At 41.6% G+C, this 15252-nt stretch overlaps 1 protein-coding gene across 2 annotated transcripts in view; it reads right to left on the bottom strand.

Moving 5' to 3' along the window:
* Positions 1–11442, bottom strand: part of arhgap32a (Rho GTPase activating protein 32a) — a 30229-nt gene extending 18787 nt beyond the window's left edge. For both annotated transcript variants that reach the window (XM_073483054.1, XM_073483046.1), the window contains exons 1-5: positions 11049–11442; positions 2715–2828; positions 1816–1921; positions 699–790; positions 349–433 (exon numbers count right to left, since the gene is read on the bottom strand). In XM_073483054.1, coding sequence (XP_073339155.1) covers positions 349–433; positions 699–790; positions 1816–1921; positions 2715–2803 — 372 coding nt within the window. In that variant the 5' untranslated portion in view covers positions 2804–2828; positions 11049–11442. The remainder of the gene's footprint in view (positions 1–348; positions 434–698; positions 791–1815; positions 1922–2714; positions 2829–11048) is intronic.
* Between the last annotated feature and the right edge of the window lie 3810 nt (positions 11443–15252).

Here is a 15252-nt window from a genome sequence, read left to right on the forward strand (position 1 = left end):
ATGGCTTTAACAGGAAAGAGACTCTATAAAATCTGTAACAGTGAAAATATAGTATTTTTTGTATTATTCTGCACAAATTAATGTTTAGTAGCTCCTCCTGGTGAAATGACACATTAACAAATCTAATGTGACATTTCAGGAAAAAGCAGGAACGTGCAATAATGAGAATGGGACTGTTTTCAAAAGGCACACAAAGATATTGATTCTAGTGCCACACTGCATTTCAAGACTGATGCATTTCTGGAGCAACTCACCAAACGAACCACTGAACACGAGCCAAAAACAAAATTACTAAACATAGTAACTCTCTGCTGCAGAAGCCACAGCGTGAGTATTTGCAGGACTCACCTGAACATTGCCAAAGTCAACAGTCTCATAGTGGAAATGGGCACACTCTGCCAACCTGGGGAAGTGACCTCTAGGGAACGTCAGCCTAAAAAAAACACAGCACAACAGCACCTCATTAGTATTCAACACAGTGACACCATGATGGAGAGAAAAGCAAAGCAAAGCAAAAGAGAGCAAAAGAGGGAAAAGAAAGAGAGATCAGGCCTGTGTGTGAGGGTTAGTGATGCAGCAGGCTGACTTGTCTGTCTGTGCCGCGCCCATCATTTTATAGGTCCTCATTTCACTGGCCTGGATAAGAGCCCTGTTTTACAGCCCATAATAGCAGCAACGCTGTCACGGGGAGCACCTACTTCTTCATGTTCTTGACCTTCATGCTAGCCGTGCTGACGCAGGAGCGCAGGAGGGGCTCGGCTGGGAGCTCTGTGATATCATCACTCCTCACCTGCCAAACGGAGAAAGCAGACATCAATAAGTGTCAGTCAGAGACAGGAGAACTGATGGAAAGCAATTGCTGTCAAGAATAATTATGTTGATCGCTATAAAACAGTGGTTGTGCAGCAAAAGAGGCAGGATGCAAACTTAGAAGTCTGATGTAAGAAAGTAGAGCGTTAGACATTGGTGCGAATGTTATGTTAAATTACACTTATAGTGTAATGCTAATGTCATTTTATGTTTCGCTATCTTAAGGTACAACATATTATGTTATTACTATCTCTATGACTTGCTAATGCTAATGTTATATTATAATGATATGCATTTAATCTTATGTTATGTTATAACAATGTGATGCTAATGTCATGTTAGGTTTTTCTATATCATAGTACAGTATGTTTTGTTATTTTATGGTACTGTAGTGTTATGCTGTGCTTCTAGTTTATGCTACTGTTCCGTTATGCAATCTAGTTTTCAATTGGATTAGTGGTCATGTGACTGGTGTGCAGGATGATGTAGGCTGTAATTTGAAAATAAAAAATACACACGTACAAAGTAAAGAATACATGCAATTCAATTTAAGTACGGCTGAAAAGATGAAGAGTTTTTGTTATTCACTCAAGAGACTTGGATTTGAAAAGCAGGAGAGTAATTCGCCTACAGCGGTGAAGATGTGAAGAAAGAGCTGCTGTGGCGGCCTATTACATAAAACTTGAGCAAACAGAAGTAAACTGAGGGGGAGGGGCGGTGACATCATGTGTGTGACAATATTAGCATAACACATATCTCAGCTCAAACACATTACCTCACTGTCATTCCCAACCTGGAGGTGAGACATCCTCAAATCCAGTTTAACACCTGTTCGCACTATGACTACTGTCTCACATGACTGCATGTGACATTAAGGTGTGGTGACATCATGGTGTAAATCACTTACACAACCAATGCAGCCACATGGAAGAAGGCTGACATGTGTGTTAGTATGTATTTTCTTTGTATAAGTGATGAGTCAGAGTCGTGTGTGTGGGCGTGTACCATGGCAGTGGATGTCTCCTGTGGTTGTTTCTCTTCTGGAGGATTATTGTTGGTGGCTTGAGGTAAGGCATCGTCTTTGTCCAGGTCAGTAGATGGTAGTACATCTCTGCAGGATCAGACGGGACAAGAAAAGAAGAAAGATGGTGTGACACAACATCCATGTTGTGTAGGGGGTTTAAAATAAGAATTGTAGTTGTCTAAAAATACACCAGAGGGAGCAAGTGAGGGGTATGAATTCAATATATGTGGCTGAAATCATGACATTGCACAGACATGGCCCCAAAAAACATGTTGTACTAGGTGTGTAGTGTTTGAATCTCTAATATTTATTCATGAAACATGAGAAAATAATCATCTTTTCCGATCAGATATAGATGGGAAAAAACTGTAGCATCTCACGGTATAGTATGGTCAACAAACCATGGTGTCTTTTGTATGCGCTCCGGAAAGCAAATCTTTGTCTATTGAGAGAGAGATAAAGGCAATCCACCCACAAGGGAGTGCTTCACAAAACCTTCACTTGAAATGTGACTCAGTGTGCTCGGGCGGGTGAGGTTCATTCAGCTCAACTTTTATGAGCAACAAAAAGACGACAGAGACAGGTATTGGTCTGCCACATTGAATGAGCGTGATGAGATCAGGAGCGCTGGCACACTCTGTAATTTACATGATCCACGATGACAGTAGGAATTACACGCACACAATATAAATTCATAGGAAACACAGTGAGCTCTGCAGCTCTAACAGGAGAGCAGGGTCACATCTTAGCCTCACCATTACGCTGCATTTATTCATGTTATTCATGTAGCATCTCATTACTTCACGTGGTGCACATCTATACATAGATTTACATAAATCCCATCAGCTGACATGAAGCGCGGAGAAAGAGAGTAACTCACCCCTCAAGGACGTCACTACTTCCTGGTTCACCCCGGGGTCCTGAGGCAGCATTCTCAATCACCGCGGCAACCACACATCTAGCCTCCATGATGCTGCCTGACTGCAACAGCCCGCTGTAGAGAAACGTGAGGGGGAGGGAAAAGAGGAGAGTGAGGGTGGGTGGGCGGGTTGGTGTGAAGAGGATGGGAGGAAGAGTACGATTGAAATGAAGCCGCCAGACGTCAAAGCCACTTGAGGCTGCAGCACGCGCGACTCTCAAGGCTAAAATCCACGGAGCCCAGACTGTAATCTGCGATGACATCATGCTACAGCGCTGGGAGCTGCTTCAGTGATAACGCACGTCAGGGCTGAGACTTCATGCGATGGCTTTCATGAGAATATCAGCTCCTGTTCAGCAGAGCACTGACAAGTTTTAGCCGCAGACAAAAACACAATCATATCTTCCTCAAGGAAATGTCAAGATTGTCATAGCAGCTTCAGTACATGTCCTTGGATAGCGCATGCAGGTTTAGGTCGACAGTTTTGCTTTTAACTCCCTTGAATATACCTCTTTTGCTTCTTTCTTCTTATGTGAACAATTAAAACTTGAAAATATTTATCTGGATTTGGATATGGATTAAGTACTTTAAGAACAGCGAGCCAAAAAAAATTAAACCACCCCCATCATGTCAGGCCAAAAACCCACTGAAGTTAATGTGTTCACCATGTGAAATGGTGAACACACAGTGAGCGAGCGCCCCGTGGCTAATTCAGTATTCCTCACAAATTACTCAGGGTGATGCCGTCATTTTCTGACTCTTTTAACATAAGCAAAACACATGCTACTCCTTATACAGTACACTGAAGCTATTCTCAATAGAAAGTTTTGGTTTTATGCATGTAACAAGACCCAAAAAAAAAAACAGGTTCACTTCGTGTCAACTGGTTTTATTAGACACTTAATACAGTTCAATATCAACTAATTTTGGCTAACACATTTTTAATTACGTATTCTTTAGGCCCTCTCTTTCACAGGGGCCATTGGCCAAAATAAAGTCTTTAAACCGTCATTTTATAAGGTGGTCACATGGTGCCCCTCCATTTTTATCTATACCCACTTTTCCCTATCCAAGCGACTGGAGCCAATCCCAGCTCACGCTGGGCGAGAGACAGGGTGCAGCCTGGACAGATCACTGGCCTGTCACAGGGCTGGAGTATAAAGATTTCTTTTCTCTGTTTTATATCATATTAAATTGAATATTTGAGGCGGCTGTGGGTAAGAATCCACAGCGGGTCGTTCACTAATTGGAAAGTTGGAAGATCCCGTGATCCCCCAGCTGCAAGTATGTCAAAGTATCCATGTGTGTGAATGGCTGAGCATAAAAATATTATCGTGGGGCCCTTTGGTTAGGAAGCACTGTATCACTCCTGAGCAGGTCAGCACTTTGCAGTGCTGTGGTTGCTACACTAGGAGAGTATTCTATAAATGCAAGTCTGTTTACCAATATCTTTGGGTTTTGGATTGGCAAAACATTCAGACAAGACATTTTAAGTGACCACCTTGAAACTGAGATGGACATTTTTCACGTTTGTCTGACAGTTTATAGACCAAACGATGAATCGATGATTCTAAAAAATAATCAGCAGATCAATTGATAATGAAAAAGATCATTAGTTGTAACCCTACACAGTGCTGACACGTACACACAGACAACTATTCACACTTACGTCCATCAAGGTCTGAGGACTGTGGGAGGAAATCGGAGCACTCACCGAGAACCTCCTCACTGTGAGGCAACAGTGCTAACACCTCCATCACCTTGCCAACTATGTACAAAACAGAAAAGCAGGGGCCCATGCAGCACTCCATCACATGAAGTGCTACCTATGTAGACATGGTTTGGGCTGCTTTGTTCCAATTCTTTCAAATTTCCATAATTCTTGATAAACTATTACAAAACAGGGGAAAAAATGAAGAAATTGGCCCCTCCTCTTTCTTTTGAACATGTTTCTACATGTGCCTGGACCATAATCCGTCCATGAGAAGACTGATAGTGGAACAGCCCCTATCAGTCTCGCTTCATTATTTCTACTCCTCCCTTTATGTACTGTAAACAGACAGGAGGAATGTCCTGATAAAGTGAAACTAGACTCTTCCTGATGTTCCTCCTCAACCTTCCCATGACTAGCTTCCAAAATGTATGTGGGCGCTTAGCGTTAAACGATGACTTTAAGGCATGTGGGCACAAAATCACCTCACACCTCAGAGGTCCAGCCACACAATTTAAAAAAAGTCCCTCCAATTAACACAAGGCAGTTTTACCTCTTCCCTAAGCAGGTTCGCTAATCAACATAACGAGTAGATTCATCAGGCCCGACCGCTGCTGTAGTAGCAGTTTCCCACCAGCCCCTCTGGCCCGTAGCCTCATTGAGTTGCTGTTGACTGACTTCCACAAAACCTCATGACTCAGCAGAATGTGAGCATGCAGACAGGAATACAGGCCAGTGTGAGCTCCACTCTGTCCACATCTCACACTGTATCTCCCCTCTAATAGACGCCGTAACCTTGCCAGAGGAGAGCCGATGCATTACACAGACAGCAAATTAATTTACTGTTACATCAAGCACTGTTTCACAGGGGCCATGTGGGGAAAAGGTGTTTTGGAAAGTCATGTGAAAGAGCCGTTTGGCACCACATTATGCAGAAGTGGAAGCATGAGGAGTACTTGTAATGTAATAAGTGGAGATCTGGATCCTTAAATAGCGGTCCATCACCCACTCAATAAGACCAGGGTTGTTGCATGTCCATGAGTTTATTCCCATGTGCACACGGCTGTATGCTGCTCAAAGTCTGCACTTATTTTAAATCCAATGTATAATATATAGTATAGGACTCTGGACTGAAAAAATTTAAACCAGACTTTAGATAACTTGAAAATAACAAAATAATACATACACTGCAACAACAGTTTTATATCCATATACTTAAAAGAAAGAAAAAATGCAGACAAATTTCCTCCTTTGGCGTGGACTTGCATGACTCGCTGGCAAAAACTTATATTAATCAGTTTTCAAATTATGTACTCATTTTTGGCCCCTAGAGCCTGTTCACGACTATGTCCTATGTTTGTCAGCCTCTCGTCGGTGCAACCTTTCTTTAAAACTCTTCAAAGAACGAGGAGTTCTTCTTTCCAGGATGTCTGAAATATGGAGTGGTGGACCACCGCAGTAAAAACATTGCCAGCACAGCTATATAAAAGGGGAAATAACACAAGAAAGAAAATATGAGAAAAAACACAAACAAGCATAAGGACTAGTGCATAGAAGCAGCCCTTGAGTCATGATCAAATAAACAAATATGAACAATATCTTTGCTGAAACCACTTACAGCACTCCATCCAAGACTAAGACAGGGATCGACGTGGAGCTAGTACCAAAAATGACTCCCTGCCACCACAGCTACAAAACAACTACAGCTGGGCAGGGTGCAACAGTACAGTTGACTACATGCTGTACAGTGCTAGAAACAGGCTGCGATAACCAAAAAAGGTTTGATAATTTGTCATGAATCAGGAGAAATAGAGGGGAATTGTGACCCCGGAAGGCAACCGGGAGACGGCGATGAAAAACTGGAGGGTTGGTACAACATTATCAGTTCTGGAAAAAACACAAATGACCATTTGAAATGGAAAACATACAGTATAAAGTAATAAGGTATGACATTTTGTTCAAAAATTTTAAAAGAAATTAAATTAAAAATTAAAACAGAAGTCACGATATTTTATTACATTTTTCAATCAAGTTAAGTCCAAATGTTATTACATCTTCATTATTGGATGCTACAGTGTCTCGTAAAATGTCTCCAATATGCAGGGCAACACAAAAACAAAGTGTGCCGCACAGTCACCAAGATATGGCGACTACCTTAAATCAATATTTTGCCCGTGTAGTGCTAATGGAGGGCAGAGATTCTTAGCGGCTGCATGCATTCCTTGATTAAAAACACTGTACGGTACACAGTACAAAGCTTGACCTTGCTGATTGTAGCACATCAGACAGTGAGTCTTTTCAAGTGTAGGAACATGTTGTGCTCCACATTGCAGAAGAGGCTGGCTAGCTTGGCTTTTTAAAGCCGCTTACAGCTTTTGTTTTTTGCCAAATTATGCAAGACGTTGTGGGAGAAGAGCTGAAGACAACAGAGAGCAACTTATGAACGAGCGAGTCTTCTTATAGCGAGCGCCACAACACATGAAAAGTGGACTATTTTGGAAGTGGCCCAAATAGCTTGAGCTATAAATAGACAAGGCTGTCACGATTGTTTAAAAAAAAGAAAAAAAAGGTCACTAATTTAGGAGGCGATCTTGCTCTGTACAGTGTGTGTCGCTGTCCACGGGTGAGTAATATGGGTGGAGGCATGCTGACAGTTTCTGCAGCATCACAGGCGAGGAAAATAGAACAATGTCAAACCAGGTGACACAAACTCTTCGTGTGGAAGCCTCGATTCAAAGTCGCCCACACGCTGCTGTAAATCAGGCGGAAATCGTTGTCCACTACTTCTCCATCAGTCGAGCAAAAATAATCCAGATGCAACAATAAAAGGATCCCTCCGTACCTATCACATGTGAAAGGGGAGGGAGATGTTCTGAGGTCAGGAGAAAGGAGCAGAACAGGAGGATGCTGCCCTGGTATCCGATGGCCTACATGGTGTTTTTTTTTCGAGAAAAATAGGGCAGCCTACACAATATTTCACACTCTTCATGAAATCGGTATCAGCAAAGTGTGTTGACATGAAGAATGGCTGCCTACATGTTTGCAGCTACGCACAGCAGATGCGTCCAATGAGTCACAGCTACTTCTTCACATGTGAGAGGACGGAGGAAGCAAGTCTGAGGAGGAGGAGGAGGAGGAGGAGATATGAAAACTGTTTCTGTGTCAGGGTTTGACAGCACACACTTTGATGCTGATATGCTGTAGCTCATATATGGATATTTAGTAGCACTTATATGGACCCCTACAGGTGAAGAAGTAATTCAATGACATCAAAAGGCCTCAAAGATTGTTAAAGATTGACAAACAACACAAAAACACATTTTCATAATAGAAGCATTACTTGCTAATTAGAGCAGGTATTGTGGTAAAGTCTGATAAAGAGGTGAATCATGATAGGGGTTGCTATGTCATTATCTCTGTTGGGTGACCTCTGCAAATATGTCAGAATTTGGAGGGAGATATTAGGAATTTCTTGAATTTTCCAACAGTAAAAGAAATGACTGTACCACAATTGTTCAAACCCCCTGTGGGCGACTTCCAGACGCTGTATGCCACAGTATTCCTAAAACCGACAGCAATAACTGATTTTTTTGGCCATTTGGGGACAGCAGAAACAAGCTACAAACTGATTAAACTAGTGCTTCTTTGCACATCTGGCTGATATGGAGCATTGACATATATTAAGATGGACAACATGACAGCTCCTCGGTGTAAAGCCAAAACATCTCATAGCTGGCTGCAATAAATATCACAAATCTTGCCCCCTCTATGTTAGCAGATTGGACATGTACACATAAACGTCATGACTGACAGTTGAGCCCTGCTCACGAAGCAGGCGGTTGTATGGGCGACAACTTGCGCCCAAAATATTTTGGCTTAATTTTTGTACAAAGGGAGGAAGTGGAGACTTCTTATTACATCTGATTTATGTCTATGATACAGAGCAACAGAATTATCATTTGCTCTATATCAAATCCTGGGGGAACTAAGCTGCTTAAGAGTAGATAATGCTCTACTATGTTCACCAGCTAGTCGCTAACTGTGTCCGTCTGCTGTTTAGTGCATCCATATCCGGATATTGCACTTTGCAATATTGTAATTTCGATAATAAGTCAATTGATTGTTCAGCCCCACGAGCAATCCCTTTCAACTACAATGTAGTAATGTGATCAATAATCAATATAAACCATAATAATTGAACCTTCAACATGTCTTGATTTTGACGCGGATAAACACCTTCTCCTCCAGACAGGACATGTGACAGAACCGTGTCGTCAACTGGAGAGGAAAGTTGGTTTCAGGCTCTCATTCAGAGCTCTGGACTGCAGTCAACACCAGCGAGAGACGCAGCGGAGAAAGACCCACGGTTGCCATGGTAACCTCTCTCCCGTCCACCGTGACTTGATGCTCCTCCAGACTGAGGATGCGGTGGCACGAGGAGGGAAATGAGGCCTGTAGAAGAGACCTTTGACCACCAGCTCTGACACATCATCACCACCACCGCCATCATCATCATCATCATCATCAGTCAATCTGCCTGAGGCGATGACATCACTGCTCCTCCGCCCTGCAGGATTCAGACGGCCCCCTGTGTGCTGCTGCTCCCTCAGTGAGCCACAACGCACAACATTTTTCTACAAAATCAACCATCTTTACTGAGGCTTTGTCACTTGTTTCACTTCTTGGAGGAGGAGGAGGAGGAGGAGGTGGGGGTCATATGATCCCATAATCTTCTTGAAATCTACCAGAGTGAGATTAACTTTATTTCATCTCACAGAGTCGGTGTCACAGCATGGCGATTAAGTTGTCGACAACAAAGACCCAAATATTTAATCAACAAGCCGATCTGCCACCTAAGCCTTACAGTGAAGTACAGGCCTGTCACTCCCTCTTAAACAGAGACATGATAGTAAAAACAAAGAACGGGTGGGAATTTTACCAAGTGGGACAAATATTTTAGGAACACGAGAGTGATTGTGGAGGATTCAGCCGTGCCACTTTTCTATTGGCTCACTAATGCAACACTGGGTGTCACAGAAACTCCCACACACTCGTAAAAGATCACAGTCACCTGCCTGATCTAATGCAATCAAATACAACACCCCTGCAACAATTACCACCTTTGTGAAGCTCATGATCCGCTGTATCAGAGATGTTGACTCAACTCGTGGCAATCATCTTTCAGGCTGTGACTGTGTTGAAATATTTGACTGTATTACATCATTAAATACTGAACATGTACTAATATTTTGTCCTTAGACATTCCAATACTTAGGCGCATGCTTCATGATATGATGTAAGGCTGCGTTATTTGTCTTTGAGTGGTTAGTTCTTGAATCCTTTGGTCTATTATAAGCCAGATGCCTGTGATGATTTCATAGAGTCCAAGATAATGTTATCAAATTACTTGTTTTGTCAGACAAACGATCCAAAACCCAAAGATATCATGTTTGTTATCACATATGTCCAAAACAAAAGCAGTATATCCTCACAATCGATTAGCTGGAAACAGTGAATTTGGGGAATTCTTGCTAAAAAAATGACCATTTTGAGAAAATTACTTGTCAATCTTTCGATCGTTTCATCTGAATATAATATACCCAAAATGTATTTATCAAAATGTCCTCAAAATTTGGTTTATTGTGTGTAAAGACCTCACAATATGTCACGGGATGACAATTTTCTTAATCATTTTCTCTGTAGATTATTCTCCTGAGTCGTTGATTAATGATTTATTCTTTAAAATAGCCGAATGTAGTGAAAACGCTGAACCCTAAGCCCAAGATAATGTCTTGTTTTGTCCCAAATTCCCCCAAAGATATTCAAAAAAGCAGCAAATCCTCAACATTAATGAGCTGGAACCAGAGAGTGTTTGGTATTTCTGCTCGGAAAATTAAAAGTAATTCAAATAATTGTCAAACGATTAACATCAAATACCAAACACAGCCATGCAGGACCTTGTATCTTGTCCCCACACCTTCCACACATACAGGCATACTGTACATTGTGGGTACAGGCTGAGGAACATACTGTTATTGATCAACCTGCTGATTATTTCCTCGATTAATCTCTAATCGTTTGATCGATTGAAATGGCAGAAACATAAAGGTATTTTTGCTCTCTGTCTTTTGATTAAAAATGCAAGTAACTGGCGCAAAAACACAAAATCTGAGGCTCATGAGCACTTCTCGCAGGGCTGCACTGTACTGTAATAGATTACATGGGTCCATCATGTTGTGCCCACCCACTGCATTACAGAGCTTCCTAGAAAAACAGCACCAAAATCCTCTCGACAGATAAACTCAGATTTGTTTTCATAACCTGCTCTGATGCAATCAAGCAGTCCCTACAGGACAAACTCAACTGGGAACCAGTGGGAAAAGTTCACCATCGGTGTACTCTGACCTGTTGGGCCTGACAGATCACCACTCACACACACACACACACGGTATTCTGTCAACTTCAATGATGATTGGCTGATCAATCGAGAGAAAAAAAACGATCAGGTGTTTAGATGGCACGTTCAGTGACAGCAGGTTAGTCTAGTTATGTATGTACAGTACGTGTTAGTTGAGTGAGCCTACCTGTAACTGTGCACGCTGCCCCACTCTGCTGCTGCTGCTGCTGCCTCCTCTATGCTGCACAGCGCTCAGCTTCTCGACGAGCAAACATGTTGTCAGCATCGCACCGCACCAACCCTCATCTCGGACTCACGCACGGGCTACAAGCCGACCGTCTGAGGTAGATGTTTTTCAGGATAAAAACTGTGCCGGGGTGCGACATCGCCGAGGCAGCGTGGGAGTCATCCCGGAGAGCCGCGGCCGTCTGACGGACTGCTGAGGATCTGCACTCGCCACCGGGAGCGCGCACCACTGGTGGCGTGCCCGCGCCTCGGATGTGTTTTTAGCCCCAGGGGTTCCCGGACCTTTTCAATGTCAAGGACCCGAATACGAGGTAGGCGTGGGGGCACGCATGGAGCCCCTGTTTGATAATATTCAGCAGCCCCAGGAGCCCCATCTGGCAAGTTGTGCGGTGTTAGGTAATGCTTGGTACTAGCATTACATAACCATCTAGTGTAGGTGGGGTGGTAACAGTGAGAGGAGTGAAACCTGGTGTGCAACACTTCGTCCTCATATATCATCTTATTGTGCTCGTCCACTGAAGGACATAATAATGCTATGGTTTCATTAGACTTCCTCTGTTTGTCCCTGAGACTGAATTGAATTTATTTTCTTTTGGGACCCTCAATCGAAAAGATTTAGTAGTTGAAAGAAAATTAATCTCCAACTATATTTGACAATGGTTTATGTAATTAGCAAGTTAATAGCAATAGCTCGTCATTTTTGGGAGGCTGGCTACTAGCAAGAGACAGGAAACAGCTAGCTCAGTTTAGCATAAACACTTTAAATAGTTAGCTAGCTCATGCCCAAAGGTCAAAAAATAGCTTACCAGCACCTCTGAAACTCACTTATCAACAACTCCTCAGCAACTTCCTGTACGTATCAGATGGTTGCCTAGTAACGTCAAGATGGCGGAAGGTTTCCAGGAAGTCACTGCTCCCGGCCAAGAAATAGCACTGCACATAACCCTCCTAAAACCTCAACATGCTGTTTTTAAATGTAGGTTTATGCGCACGTTAAACAAATCAGATATAGTGTGTTAATTTGTGAGCTTTGGAGGTGCTGTTAGGGGCGTTTAGTTACCTTTGGACAGAGCCAGGCTAGCTGTTTCCTGATGTTTCCAGTCTATGCTAGGCTAAGCTAACAAGGTGCTGGCTGTAGCCTTACATAGGCGCACCACATAGGCCTAATTATGAAAGTAGAATCAATCATATTATCTTACTTTATTTATTATTTTTTCAAAATACCAAACTAATATTTTAAATGTGGGGGTTTGCAGCTGTGAAATTCTATTGATTTTATATAGTTTAATAAGTTGCAGTTTCTTTAAGCAGTAGTTCAACATTTTGGGTAGATACACTTTATGACTCTTGCATCTGTTTGTTGAATATGAAGCAACAGGCAGGAAACAGCTAGCTTAAGCACTGGTGACATATGGAAGCTAGCATGACTCTGTCCAAAGGTTCAAAAATAGCTTACCAGCACCTCTAAAGTTCACTTATTAACACTCTGTTTGTTTAAACCCATATCCAGTAGGCAACCTCAAGGTGATGACGTGTCCTTAGGAAGCTGGCCTACTGCCCTCACCCAAGAAGTAGTACAGCACATAATCCCCAACACTCAATTTGATGTTTTTACGTTTAAGTGTGAATTAAATAAACTAAAAAAGTATGCTTATTTGTGATCTATAGAGGTGCTGTAAGGGGTGTTTTGTTACCTCAGGACAGAGCCAGGCTAGCTGTTTCCAGTCCATGCTAGGCTATGCTAACAGGCTGCTAGCTGTAGCTTTACGGGCCTGTAATGTATTATTATGAAAGTGAAATCTATCTTATTATTTAACTTGGCAAGAAAGCAAATAAGCCTGTTTCTGAAGATGTAAAATTTTAAATGTGGGGTTTTGCAGCTTTTTCTAGAAAATTGTGAAATAGTGTCGAACAAACTATTAACTGAGTTTTTAAAAAAAAAATAGTATTTTATAATGACATAATCGTTCAGAATGCAGCCTGAACTAAAGTCAATAACAGGATTAAACTCATTCTTGAAACGTCATGTAATTTAATAGCCCGTCATTTCTGGTGACAAATATGAAAACAATTTAATTTTTAAAAGAATCTGCAGATGATGTTAGCAAGTGTTCATGAGAGCAGGCAGTTTAAGGGTTGTGTGTTTTACCAGTGGATTAACTGCACCTTTCTTTTCCCACAGGTGTATGCAGATGGCTGCTCATTTGTTTGTTTCCCAGCTCGCCAGGGGGAATTTGAACAAAAGCACAAAGGTCACTCTGACAGACCTCATCTTCTTTCAAGTTATTTGTTTTCCTTGTTCTGGCTCAGCCGCTACACAATTCATTCCTTAACGTTTGGGTGGAGACGGCAGAGCTGGGGTCAAAATATTAATCATTGAACAAGGTGCGTGCACTTAAACGGAGCCTTTGATCTTCCTTGAATAGTTTTTTTATCCAAGTTAAGTTGCGTTTGTCAGATCTAAGGCTAAATTTAAGGGATGATTGTGATTACTGAGGGACAAATTAATTTTAAAACCAGCACTTTAACATCTGGCCTGCTGCCTGTGTGCCCTGGAATTAAATAACAAAAAAAAAACCCTGACCTGATTAAGCGGCTCTTATCCCCACACTATCTTGCCCACTCTCTGCCCAACACTTACACCCTGTGTCCAGCACATGAACTACACCATCTTCCTCACTGATAGGATCAGAGGAGCTCTAGAAGAAACAAAACCACAGGAAAAAAATAAAGCCTCTTTTGATTTTTTTATTATATCAAAATACAAAAATTTGAGAGGAAAATTTTGTATGGGACTAAGCATTTGAAATGATATGGTGACATGAATACAACACTGCTTTCATATTCTCACAGACATGCCATAGATAGAGCATAGATCATGTAGCTAGGCCCATGTCTACGTCATGATGAGCCACCAGGAGTGAGCCTGTGCATTTTCCCTATCAAGGCTTTTGATGGCGACTGTCACTGTATATTCAGGCCATGTTGGTAACAGGCCAGAGTGGTTTTCTTTTTTTTTTTTTACATCATAGTTCGTTCAGGTTTCTGTTTACCCAATAAAGAAACAAGATCCATGGCAGTTGAACATGAAGAGTGAGTAAGACATGATCTCAGACGATACAGAATTCACTGGACAGCAGTGGCAAACGAGAGAAAAGTAATACAAATATTATACATAAGGCTTTGGTACAGCACCATACAGTATGAGTTAATTGCTCACAAAAAGTTAAGTGAAGCGTAATACCTGATGTAGTGACAAGAACAGAACGACAAGTCTAAAAAACTGACCCAAAAGAAGAGAGAAACATCAGGTTATCGTTTTAAAACAGAGAAAAGTAAAAAATGTTTTTGCTTTGAGATATTTACATATGGACATTGTTGAAAACAGAAACATCATGGAGACAAATTATGTACAAAAAAAAACCAACATATAATACAGAATGTAAACATGTGATGTACAGCACAGAGTTCAGTGGATGAAAATGAAATGTAAATTTTCTTCCTTTTTAAGCACTACTTGGTTTGCTTGAGTATGAGCATTAGCTAAAACAGTCAACGATGTAGTGCTTATTGTAGCCTACGATAATAATACATTCTAGTTTCTCAGTGCTGGTACACATGAAAAAACAGAGAATATAGAAAATACTACATATTTCTATTTTCCGTCCAATAACAACCAGCTCGGATGTCCATGAATGATTGCTAAATAGGCGTTTTTTTTTTTTTGTATTGTCTCTACATGCAAGATTAATACAATAAAAAATCAAATCGGTTTCTAAGTATCATCCTACCAGCACCTAGTGATGCACTAAAAGCTGTAAGCAGAAAAATTGGAATAAAACAAAAACAAAAAAATTGAGCTAACAGTACGTCCAAAGCAGCCCTCTTAAACACTGTACATGTTTCTGTTGAATATGCAAAAAAGAGCCCGGAAGACGACATCCATTCGTAAAACCCATGGAGAGGATGTATGAGCTTTCCCAAGACCTTTCCACCAGGAGCAATAAATACAAACGTGGTCTGATGACTACTCATGGCTATACTGTACAGTACTAGTAGGAATTCTACCGTCATAAAACGGTGGTGAGATGACGTGAGACGGTTACGTCCCTGCAGTAGTGTGCTTGAAATACAGTGCTGTTAAC

Source organism: Pagrus major, chromosome 2 (assembly GCF_040436345.1).
Source record: "Pagrus major chromosome 2, Pma_NU_1.0".
NCBI classification, from domain to species: domain Eukaryota; kingdom Metazoa; phylum Chordata; class Actinopteri; order Spariformes; family Sparidae; genus Pagrus; species Pagrus major.